This window comes from Macaca thibetana, chromosome 1 (genome assembly GCF_024542745.1).
Source record: "Macaca thibetana thibetana isolate TM-01 chromosome 1, ASM2454274v1, whole genome shotgun sequence".
Taxonomy (NCBI): domain Eukaryota; kingdom Metazoa; phylum Chordata; class Mammalia; order Primates; family Cercopithecidae; genus Macaca; species Macaca thibetana.
Window position 1 is genome coordinate 189742845 of NC_065578.1, and position 13053 is coordinate 189755897.

Genomic DNA, 13053 nt, shown 5'->3' on the forward strand with positions numbered 1-13053 from the left:
CATACCAGGTGCTATGGACTGAATGTGTCTCGCCAACATTCTTATGTTAGAGCCTAATCCCCAGTGTGATGGTATTTGAATGTAGGGCCTTTGGGAGGTAATTATTAGGTCATGAGGGTGGAACTTCATGAATGTCATTAGTGACCTTCTGAGACCTTGAGCGATGATCCCTCTCTAGGTCATATGAGGATACAACAAGAAGGCAGTTAACTACAAACCAGGAAGCAGGTCCTTGCCAGACAGGATTTACCAGCGCCTTGATCTTGGACTTCCAGTCTCCAGAACTGTGAGAAATGTTTGTTGTTTGACCCACCCAGTCTATAGTATTTTTGCTATAGCAGCCCAAGCAGACTAAGACACCGTAAACGGGACACCCTTTTCTAAACCTAGCCCTTACTAGTAGAGTATGATCAAAGTCTGAGAGAGTATTAGTTCAGAGCAGCAAAAAGCACAGATGTACCATTATCTTTGAGGTTCACATTCCTATACCCAGCAATCCCATTAAGGCATTAGGCTAGGAGAGCTCTTTATACCAGGGATTATAACATCATGGGACTCTAGGATCCAAGCAAGTAACATGAAGGAGCAAAGTGGACCAAGACATGTTGTGACATCACACGTTCTTCAGCTGTTCCTCCATTTTCATTATATAAAATCTTACATATAAAATTATATAAAATCTTATATAAATTCTGTCTTTGGAAGAAATTACTCATGCCAATCCTAGGAAGAAGGAAGCCTCTGCCCTTCAGGACATAAGTCTAAGCTGATACTTCAAAATGTGACAACAGAATTCTCTGACCCAGTTTTAACAAAGGATTTTATTTTGTTCCCTAAAAAGTAAAATCTAGAAAATAGCAACTCACTGCAAGAGTTCTATAATAAAACATTTTCAACCATTCTCTCTTCTCTTCACATGGTGTACTCTTTCATGTACATATCATCGGAAAGCAGACTGATAAATGCAAACTCTTTGTGAAAGGCACATGGCACTAGCATTCCTCACACCTGCTACACATCCTTGGAAGCCAAGGGAAGCCTTTTCTGCAATCTCCCCATTTTGATAGAAACTTATCACACATTTTTATAGCAAAATATTTAAAGGTCTCTTCCCCTGCTCTTCACTTATCTACTAGAAAGGTACAGAATTAAAAAGCTTTTTTCCCCGAGTTGTGATCAAAACATATTAAAAGAATATTAAAGCACATCTGGGTTATTCTAGAAGTTCCTGGGTTTTATACTTGGATATTTACAGAGGAAGCTGAACCTCAAGTTCTGCCACTCTTCAAAATGGGTGACAGAAGAGAGGACGTGATAGGATAGTTAAAAAAAATGATAGTCATTCTCTGATGCAGAGTGAAGCAAGCTTTCTCAACCATCAACCAATATGACCTCATTGGTCACAAGCCCTGCAGAGATCCAACAAGATTTGAGTTTTAAATACAGAACATATTTCAAACAGAACCAGTAGAGTGCTGATGTATGAATGGAATTGGTTGCTGGTGAAGGCAGAGAGTAAAGAATCCCAAGAAACTTTTAGTGCCATTTTCATTTAATAAGCCATTGGTATAGCAACCTAAAAACCTTGGCTGTGATGACACCAGGATGTGGTTATGGAATTGCTGCAGGAAAACATGATTGGCAGCGGACATCCTCTGGCTCACAGCACTAACTTCTCCAAGAGAATTAAGGCTGGGGTGTGTAGCGGAGATATTTCTTGCCAGATGGGAGCTCTTTGGTGAAGACTCCTTTCGGGAAAAGTTTTTTGGCTTCTTCTTCGGGGATGGTTGGAAGGACCATCACGCTATCCCCATCCTATTGAAAGACATTGAGAATGGTGAAATTCAATCTCATAGTGAAGCTTCAAGGCCTTCATGAATTAACTTTAGAAAAGTAGCCACAGGTGCTAATGAGACTAATCAAGTGTTCTTCACTCTTCCCCTCTTTGAGGATTTTGTTTTCCAAGTTGATCTTTGGCACTTTTGGCGGGAAAGTAGTTACCCCATATTAACAAGAAACAGCCGTTTTAAACCCAGTAACAGCCGGCCACCACACTTTACATTTAATTCTAAGTGAGTATCATGGCCTGCAAGCCCTGTGTGATGGAATCCTGCCTCCTCTCGTCTCTTGTCCCTCACCCCACCTTTTGCGGCTTCTGCTCCAGGCATGCTAGCTTTCCTTGTATTCCTCCAACATGCCAAGCTCATTTGTAGGCCCAGCTTCTTGCACTAACTGCTCCTTCTGCCTGTAGTGCTCGTCCCTCACAAATACATATGCCTTGGTCACATCTTCTCTGTGTCTTTCTTCCCAAAAGTCCCTTCAGAGACAGGCATTCCTTGACAGTCACTCTCCCACCCCTGTACTGTTATTCTCCCCATCTGTGCTTGATTCTTCCCTGTAGCACCTGCTATTACCACTTAATAAACTTGTTTACTGCTTGTCTCCACTCACTGGAATGGAAGTTCTATGAGGGCAAGGACCTTCTATTGTTCACTGCTATCCCCCCAGTTCACTACTATCTGCGCTCAATAAGTACATAAATCAGTAATATTAAATTAACTAGTGGATACAGAATTTAAGTGATTTGTCTGTCAGAAAAAAACCAAAACAAAACCTGGTATTCAGGTTAGCATTATTTTAAAAATGTAGCAATGTTAAGATACTCTTGTGATGTTATCCATGTCTTAAAGATTAAAAGTGTATGAACAAATTTTGGAGAATTCTAGCACAGGTTTAAAAGAATGAAGCTTAAGAGAAATGAAATACTTAATGACATTAATACACCAGTATTTTTATATCCATGACTTAACAGAAATGGCAAATCAAGATTGTGCGATAAATACTGTGCCATCAGGGAAGGGTTAGATAAAAGTGTGTGTGTGTTTTTTAAACCTTCTATTAGGAAAAGGAATCATTCTGACCAATAATTTTTCCAAATTATCTAAAAGTCAGAAAGCCATACAGAGAGTTTGTGTTGTACATAAAAGGTGTTAGTTATAAAACCTTGAAAAGGGCCTGTGAGCAAATCTTGGACTCAGTCATGAGGAAAAATCCTCCCAGTGTACTTGCGTGCTAGACACAGAGATCCAGGTAACACAGACCTTGAAGTTGGCCCTTTAGAGACTGGCCCTTCAGGCAAGTACAGAAACTGCTTTTTTTTAAAAAACATCTTTACCTTCCAATCAACTGGGGTGGCAACCCTTTTTTCTGCTGTCAGCTGGAGAGAGATGACTACCCTGAGAATCTCATCAAAGTTCCTGCCCGTGGTAGCTGGGTAGAGGATAGACAGCTTCAGCTTCTTATCAGGACCAAAAACAAACACCTGCAAAGCACAGAAAGGCATAAATAGGAAGAGTTCTTTGAGTGTTTTTGATGTTAAAGCCACTTAGAAAGCTCTGCAGTCATTAAGAATTTTCAAGGGTATAAAAACAAGACCAAAACAAAGCACCAAAAGGATACACCAACTGCTAATGTGGATGGCTGGAATACAGATACTTTTCTTCTCTCTGTTATTTTCTAAACTTAGAAGGGAATTCCATTTGGTTCTGGCTATCCCAGTAAGAAAAACTGATATGCAAATTTAATCCAGGAAAGGCTATGTCCGTTGGGGATGACTATCATAAAAATAATACTAATGGGAGTTGATATTGTTTCTTGAATAGTTGTGCATTTATTCAGATGAGGGATCGGGTTTGTTCTCTAGTGGACAGAGGACAGAACAAATAAAAATTTAAAAACAGAGCTGCCTTATGAAGAAGGATATGGCCAATCACTTTAAAGACAGGGTGGTCAGGAGAGCTATGAAAAGGTTTCTCAATTCTGGAGGACATTTTAGGATAAACAACTTTTTTTTTTTTTTTTTTTTTTTTTGGTAGATTTCCATGAACTATGAATTAAGCAGTTGAAAAATTTAGTTGAAAATTTCAGCCACTTTGCATCAGCATTACAGATAATCAGTGATATTGTTGCCAATACACAGTTATTTCATAATTGTAGATACTCCCCTATCTCCTCTAGCTGGTACGAGCATTTACATGGACATACAGCCTGATCAGTTATGCTGACTACAAAATGAATTTGTATGACCTACCACACGAGCTGTCACAGGCATGCCCTTTTCATCCTTCTCTGCTGGATCCAGCATGCCCAACAGGATGGCAAGGTCCCGATTCTTATCATCGATGATGGGAAAAGGTAACTTTTCTGTGGGCTCTTCACAGTTGTAAGCATTGATATCCTGAAACACAAGTAAAAGGGGAAAGAGGAATCTAAACTTAACACATGCTCTGAATTTCATCAGTTAACAGCCATCACCTTGCAAGACAGGAAAGAGGACCAAATCACAGTAATTTTCTTTAAGCAATTTTAATTTTAAAAAGTGAGTAAATCAACACTTTTCATTCCAATTATTGCCAGGAATAACAGCAGAGTACAGTACTTAGGTTGTAATCATGGACAAAAGCCATTTTCATGCCCAGTTCTCTTAAATTCAGCATGCTTCCACTGCCATGAGAAAACAGCAGCAACCCCTTTAACATTGCAATAATTTAGTTACATCCAAATACAAGGCACCTCTGGATACCCAAATACTGTAAAAACCATCAGATACAACAGGTTTGTTAAATCCATCACATCTAGAAATAATACCATATGTAAAGAAAATCTTATAGCTCTGGTCCCTGCCTCAAAAGCACCCTGACTCAGATGTTAAGTTACAAGACAAATAGTAAGAAATGACAAAAAACAAACAAACAAAAAATCACAAAACAAAGCAAACACAAGAATGGAGAGTTGAATATATACTTGAAGGACAAGTCAAAAATAAATGGGTGAAAAGGCAGAGGTAAACCTAAACTAGGGTGAAATTCAAACAGAAAACAAAGCATTTCAAGTCTGAACTAAGGAAAAATGATATGTCTCCCTCCTTCCCTAGTAAAACTTTATTCATCCATTTATTTCTACTTTTTCTATCCCTGGAAGCTTTTGGAGAAAAAAAAAAATTAGTTTTGTTATTTGATTAAGCATTGATATAGCACTTAAGGTGGGCTAAGCATTATGGTAAGTACATGTGGAATACAGATGAGTAAGACATGGCTCCTGCCTTCAAAGGAACTTCTAATTTGGTTAGAGATGATTCCAGCATGAAGCAGCAGCAAATGCAAGACTAATGTTAAAAGGTGGACGGTAAATGCTGAAGTACTGAACACTCCCATTTGTAGGACTCCAAGAGTTAGAAAAGGCTTCAAGAAAAGAATAGGACTTCTATCTGGGCCCTTGAAGGATGGGTAAGATTTTTCACAGAGAAAAGAAAGGCATTCTAGGGAGCAGAACTACACACACACATACACACACACACATATGTATATACACATATATACACATATATGTGTATATATATATATAAAAAAATTTTTTTTTTTTTTTTTTGAGACAGAGTCTTGCTGTATCACCCAGGCTGGAGTGCAGTGGTGCAATCTCGGCTTACTGCAACCTCTGCCTCCGAAGTTCAAGCAATTCTCTGCCTCAGCCTCCTGAATAGCTGGGATTACAGGCGCCCGCCACCGCACCCGGCTAATTTGTTTTTGTATTTTTAGTAGAAACGGGGTTTCACTATCTTGGCTAGGCTGGTCTTGAACTTCTGACCTTGTGATCCACCTGCCTTGGCCTCCCAAAGTGCTGGGATTATAGGTGTGAGCTAGTGCACTTGTCCAGGAACGATATTAATGAAACATGTGGGCAACTCTGTACATAAACTATTGATAGGAGAGTGAGGAACTTAGTTGGATAGAGTTTAGCAAGTAATGGAAAAAATGATTTAAAATTGGAATCAGGTCTATTATGTGTAGGCTTGAAAGTAAAACAGGAGCTTGGTGGCATAGCAGATACAAAACCATTGTGGATTTCTCAACAGAGATGTAACAAATGTGGCATTGATGAGCTCTGAAGTGGATAACAACAAATTCTTATTATTTATTTATTAATTTTTTTGAGGTGGAGTCTTGCTCTGTCGCCCAGGTGGAGTGCAGTGGCATGATCTCAGCTCACTGCAGCCTCCACCTCTTGGGTTCAAGCCATTCTCCTGCCTGAGGCTCCTGGATGACAACACATTCTAACATTCTTTCATTTTATTATCTTAACTTTCTGTTGTCACTGGCTGCCTATTAAGTCACCAGAGCTAAATAATAATTAATATAGTCTCATGCTAGAGGCAGATTATTATATATCAGGTGTATGTCAAAGTTTGGGCACTCCTTCTGGTAGTTCAGACTTTTTTCCTATTCAATGTAATCACAATTGTGAAAACTTCTAAGGCAGAAGCTCAGGGTAAAATAAACCTGTGTATGCTTCTATACTTTAAAAGCTATTCTATAATGGGCTACAAACACCTCCTTTGGCAATATGTCACTTTAATTATTGCTATGCACTAATTCTCTACTCTGCCACTTGCATGATGGACACTATATTACACCCATGAACACCAAAGAAAGTATCCTAAATTATTTGGCTTTATTCTATCCTAAATTAGGCTAAATCCTACTTTTTATCATCTTATATTAAAAAGACCATTGATTTGAGATTCAAATCTCATTGCCATTGGGCAGTCTTGGGCAAGTCCCTCCAAGTTTCTAAGTGAAAAAAGTATTCTCAACTGCAAAAATGAAAATGAAAAATGATAGTGAAAACTACAGTTACCACTCACTGAGAAATGTAAGGAATGAAAAAAATTCTATTTCAAGATAGATAACTGCCCTTCTTTTTTCTCCTACACATGATTCTTCTAGTCTCAGATATTTAGGATTAACTAGTGTTAACTGCTATAGGATGCAGCCACAGATCCCTAACTCACAGGTCAATACATCTTTTATTCAACTACACATGCTTGACACAGTTTCTAGTATACATCCCTCAAAAAGTAGTTACCATTATTACTTAACCGCATGTTGTAGTGAAGTCCTTAAAATGTTTTCAAGGTAAATTCAGACCACCAAATTTATTGTTCAAGTAAATTCTTTTGCTAAAAGTAGGTATTTCCTTCAGTTAATTCATTCAACAAATACTGACTGATCACCTAAGACGTACTGAGTAGTGAGCATCGTTCCAGCAGTGCACAAAACAGGAGTCTCTGTTCCTGCTGAGTTTACACTCTACTAGGAAGAAACAAACTAAATAGGTAATATGCAGAGTATTTGAGTGCTGAGGAGGAGGGGATAGTGAATGTGAAAAGGAGTTATCATTTTAGATAATGAGGACAAGAAAGCCTTTGATGAAATGTCCTGTGAGTTGAGACCCAAAAGAGGTGAGGGTAAGTCACACAGATCCCTTGGGAGTCAGTCTTCCATCCATGATACAGGACATATCTTGAAGGTAGAGCTGACAAGTTTGAGGATAAATCAGATGTTATGATGTGAAAAAACATGAAGAATTCAGAATGGCTCCTGGATTTGGGGCGTGAACAATTATAAAAATGCAGTTGCCATTAGCTTAGATGAATAAAACTCTGGATTTAAGAATGAGGCCTACTTAGACATGCTAGGTTTGAGATGACTGGACATCCCAGGAGAGATGCTAAGTAGGCAGTGGTTACATGAACCTCAAAGCGTCTGGCCTAGAGATGAAAATTTGAGAACCACAGCACATAGATGGTATTTAAAGGCATTTCCAAGGGAAAGAGTACAGACAGAAAAGAGAGGAGGTCCAAGAAATAAGTTCAGGGTAACTTCAGCATAAATTAGGAGTTGGGAGATGAAGAATCAGTGAGCAGGAACAGCTAGGATGTGGTGTCCTAGAAGCCAAGAAAGGAAAACAGTGATCACCTAGGTTGAATGCTGCTGGCAGGCCAAGATGAGGTCTGAGAATTGACTGACCAATGGATTTAGCAATGTGATCACTGTGTGGTTCAACTGAAATTTTCAAATAATCAGTGAACTTTGAACCTAAAGCTTAGTTGTACCTTAACCTCAAAAACCAAGGACTCTATAATTTATAACTTGACCTATAATCTCAGGCTCAAAGTTCATGCCAATTGATACTAACCTTGCTCCAGGCAAGATGGTCCTCAACACTGTCTATTGAAAGGGCAATCAACTTAACATTCCTCTTGGCAAATTCTGGTGCCAGCTTTGCAGCTCTGCCGAGCTCTGTGGTGCACACTGGGGTAAAGTCCCGAGGGTGGGAGAAGAGAATGCCCCATCTGAAAGGAAGAAAAACAAGGTCACAGTTGAATAAAGAGTTATCACCAACATCACAGAGAATGAAAAGTCACAACTTCTGAATCAAAAACAGGCTTTCTTTTTTAAATGAATGCTTATGACGATATTTACTTCTAAACTTTTCTGTTGAGGAATGCTTTTCAATCTACTTACCTCTAGAGAAGCCTATGCTTATAGCCCGATTTAATCAAAGATATGAAATTCAAGATGACACATATTTAAAAAGACTAATTTTAAGGTGTTGCTTCCTTTAATAATTATGGTGCCACCCTGACTCCTTTTTGGCTAATAAAATCTGTGCTGTTCAAGCCAAGTAGCTTACTGAAAAAACTTAATTATTTCTTCTTATCCTTTTCTACATTTTTTCTAGCACAGACCATGACATTCAGCTCCAATAATGGATGTCCCAGTATGCTCTCAATCCAAACAAATGCCTGACTACAATAATAAACAGCTTATGTAATCTGAAATAAATAGGTTTCTATCCTCTATTTATATGTAAAAATTGAAGTCGACACTTGGTTTCTTCGAAGCAAGTGGATACAAAATCTTGTAAAACCACTTTACTTATCTAACCTGCCAAACAAGACACCCAATATTTATACTCTGACAAAACAGTATCACCTTAACAGTTTTACCTATCTCTTCATTTGCAGTTTTTCTTCTTTCTTCAGACCAAGCAGGTAGAATTTTGATAGCCTACAATGTAGATTTCTACAATAGCAAATTCTTAGGTAAATACTAAGATCTAAGTCATCATTGTCTAAGATTTTATAGATTTTGAGCACGTTTCAAGCGGCCACTAAGAAAGCTGAAGTACCATTTCCTTCTCCTTGGCAACAGAAACTACTCTTTCAACTGAAAAGGAAAATTGAACACTCAGTTCTCCACATCCCCATCAATTTAAACTATCCTAAACCAGATGATTTAGGCAGGATCCTAAACTAGTAGATAACTAAATCTTGCCTAGATGCCAAGCTGACCTTTCCGAAGTTTCCCTGAGTACAGAGAACAAGCAAAGACAAGGGCACCTCCTTCCCACTTACAGCTTCCACTCAACTCCCAAGGTTTCAAGAAGGAAAAAGATCTTCTTACGAAAAGGATGGAGGGCCCTATGGCAAGACTGGGAAGAAAGCTAACATATATTTTTTAAGATTGTGGAGGTGTGCACTATGTTCACTTTATTATGAAGGGCAAAAGGAAGAACATAGAGTATATCTTTTGAAGTAGATAATATCACTATGAGTAAAATCTAGGCCTTAGATTCTATGGAAAACAATCTATTTAATGGTTAGATGAGACTTAACAGAAGGTCTCCAAAAGTTGAGAAGAAATGGAACAGGGCGTTTCCTCCTGTATTGTTAAAGGGAGGATGAATTAGAAAAGTTAGGAGTTCTTTTTCCATTGTCAGTCGGCAGAGACTGTTTTGCTGAATCATGCGAAAGGAACTGGTTTTAAGCCAGTTCACGTCCTTCCCTCCCTCAGAAGTGAAACTCCAGTTTACCTCGTGGCTACAAGTAGGATAAACTCCAAGAATGTCTCACCTTGGCCTTCCTTTCCCTCTAAGTCTTCCTACTGCTGCACTTAAGAGTAATTCAGTGACATTCTCCCGTTTTCTTTCTTACCCATTTTCAAAAGACAAAAGGTTTCCTCCTTCAAGAGAATGGTTTCCATTTACTAAGCCCCAGAAGACCCCGGAAAACACATATTTTGCGTAGTGAAGATGTGCTATGAAGAAGCTACTTCTACCACTTACAGAAACAGTGATAAGGTCCAGTAAACTCACCCAATGTAGCACCCAACCTCTTTAGTTGTTTACAATGATCAGGGGTAAGGTAGAGAAAGATATTTTAATTTTTTCTCCTCAAAAATACCTGGATCAAAAATTGACAGTCTGACTTGGGATCATATACAGAATAGAGTTTGGAAAAATCAGGCAAAAATCCATGTCATAAACATATAAAAGGCTCAAACTTCTCTTCCTGGTAAGGTAGGGAATACTACGCCTGATCCTAGGCAGACTTGTCTATTAGTTAATAAATGCAGATATTTTTATCGTGTTCCTAACTATGGCTGATAAAGTACCACTTTTGATCAAATCTAGATGGATCTAGAGGCTAATAAACATTAACGAAACCCCAAAAAAGTATGGTTAGCTTAAAAAGCGACAACATTTCTAATTGTTGGAACAGTAAATACGTTTTATGCTAATATTTAATCTACACAAGCTAAGAGTTCTGGAAATAGTTTATGTTTCATGGGGGTGAGGGCTGAAGGCAGAAATGGGAAGGAACACAACTCTAAAAATCCCAAGGATTACTGGAGAAATACTACTACCTAGATCCTAAGTATAAGACTGGCCATAAGCTGTATTTCTAAAGTATTTTTCTGCGTTCAAGTTTTGAATATTCAATTTTTCAACCTTTTTCTGGCCTAGTCCTATCTTTCACAAAGCTTTTTCCTCTATTCAGTGGCTGGAAAAGGGACCTAAGAGGTTGTAAGGGTCCGGGTAGGCACATGATGTGTAAGAATCTCTCCCTGGTTCTCTGCACAGCCCTGTCCAATCATTGATTAATTTCATAAGCCTCTCTCTTTGTCTCCCTGGATACTGTACATAAAAAGGATATAAACTGGGGAAGAACTGTCGTCAAACCTCGGAGCCCCACAGTGTAGTGGGACCACTAGAACTCCAGAACCATAATATAACTAGACATGCCTGGAATGCTTCTGATGAAAACTAAGCAACTTCCAGTTTGCTAATCCAGGAGCTGCCAAAAAAAAAAAAAAAGGCAACACTGATTCACTACTCCTATTCATAATGGCAAAACTGCCAAGTCAGATCACAGGTCATCAATTTGGCTATCATCAGCAAGCTTATGTGCTGGAAGCAAGGCAGAAAGTGGAGAGGACAGTGAGGCGCAAGCCACTGGGAAACAAAAGAGTCTCAAAGTTGGGGAGTACACGTGTCCTGGAGCCTGGAACGGCCATCACTAGCAAGAATAGGCTACTACAGCTGAACGGCGTCAGAAAGTCCTTCCCTCTAAGCGTTGCAAGTTCTGGAATCTCTGAAGGCACACCTACACAGAGTGTTCTTGGCTCTTCCTAAAGCTGTTATCAAATCATATCTTGGTCATTGAAGGAGGGTCTGGACAAAAAGTCTTTCGGCCACCTATTAGGCAGCTAGTGGTTTTAAATTTCACATTTTGTGCCCAGAAGCCTGCAAATACCCTGCACCCTCAGACAATACGTTGGCCTTCCTGTAACATATAGCCAGCAGCTGTGTCCTCCGACTTTGGCTTCAGACACCCATCCTCCCCAGGGAGCAAATTCCAGAACGGAGGGTGGGAGGGAGGGCGGTGCGACCCTGGGCACTAGACCGGGGAAGTGATCGCCAATGCCGACCCGCCCCTGCGCCCTCGGCCTGACCACGCTACCTGCAGTTTACTAAGACGAGTTCAACGGACAACAAACCCTCCCACGGGCAGTGAGTTTCCAGAACCTGCAGAACCCAATTTTGTCCTCCCCATCCCCCACCTTGGCGTGGCCTTGCCCAGCCACGCCGGAGGCGGGGAGGCCTGGAGGGATCCAGTGGCTCGCGCAGGGCAGGCCGAAGGGGTGCCAGCTCCCGGGGGCGCAGCCGACGCTGAGCAGGGGCCACACGGCCTGGCGCGCGCGGAAACCGGTGCGGGGGAGGGGCCGAGCGGCGCAGGGGGCTGAGCGGCAGGGAGGACGGAAGGGAGAAGAAATAGGGAAGGCACCTCCGAGTCCAGGCGCAACCAAGGCCAGGGCAGGGCTACGCGGTGGCCACTTACGAGTCTCCCAGAAAGTCGTGGAAACGGATGCGGCCGACGGTGGTATTGGCCTCAAAGTTGGGAGCCTCGTCCCCGAGAAGCAGACCTCCGGGCATGGCGGCGGCGACGAAGAGGCGCCGCTGGGACAGCAAGCAATCGGGTGGTTTTGGCGAAGAAGCAGCCGGTCCCTGCGCGCAGAGAAATAAATGAAGGCGCGAGGGGCGGGTACTGGGGCGGCGGGGGCGGGGCCGCGGGAGGCTGGCCACTGGGGGCCGGGCCGCGGGGGCGGGGCGGGGCGGGGCGCGGCGGGGCGCGGGGATGGGCTGGGCTGGGCCGGGCAGCGACGGGGCGCGACCTGGACAACCGCGGTCGCTGTCCGTGGCGCCGCTGGGCCTGCGACTAGGTGGCATCCTTCGGACACTATAGGCCGTTTCTACACACGTGATGCGGGGCTCAGTCACGTTTCCCCCTGGAGGCTTGAGGATGCGCCAGGTTTGACTCTGCAGGGCTTGCGCGCTTTGGGGGTGGAAGGAAGAGGAACGAAGCGGCCAGGCTAGCCCCAGGGTGGAGAATCGCCGGGGCGCGCAGGCTGTGGCGGCTTCGCACAGCCGCCCTGGGCGCTGCACGGATCCGCGCGCACTCTCCTGCTCACCCACTCGCGGCCAGCTCCCTACAGAGGAGTGGAGTGACTCCTCGACTCCCATCCCTCTTTTAGTGTGAGCGTCTGGAGTCCTGACTGTCCCAGCCAGCCCAGCCACGATGAGCTGTCTAAGAGGATGTGGTAAGACCCAGAAGTGTGGGTGACCTTATGTCAGAGGAAGTGGTTTTCTTATTGCAGCAAAAATTCCCGTACCAACGTCAGTACTAGGGTAATGTAACTAAACTTTTATTTATTTTTATTCTGCCCTCCCCTTTCTGTTTGTTATGAACCATAAAATAGTCAACACAATTATCTTGAAATCTAAATATAAAATTTAAAACATACTCATTGAGACCTACTGTGTGCAGATCAACTCTGTCGCCCAGGGAGGTGGGCGGCTTAGATTCATTTA

At 41.8% G+C, this 13053-nt stretch overlaps 1 protein-coding gene across 1 annotated transcript; it reads right to left on the reverse strand.

The window, feature by feature from the left end:
• Nucleotides 1–801: 801 nt before the first annotated feature.
• PRDX6 (peroxiredoxin 6) lies at nt 802–12374 on the reverse strand. Its single transcript, XM_050767961.1, has 6 exons — nt 12357–12374; nt 12023–12189; nt 8035–8191; nt 4091–4237; nt 3176–3322; nt 802–1815 (listed from the first exon to the last, which is right to left on the reverse strand). The coding sequence occupies exons 2-6, from the start codon at nt 12115–12117 to the stop codon at nt 1687–1689; spliced, it is 675 nt and encodes a 224-aa protein (XP_050623918.1). The 5' UTR covers nt 12118–12189; nt 12357–12374; the 3' UTR covers nt 802–1686.
• Between the last annotated feature and the right edge of the window lie 679 nt (nt 12375–13053).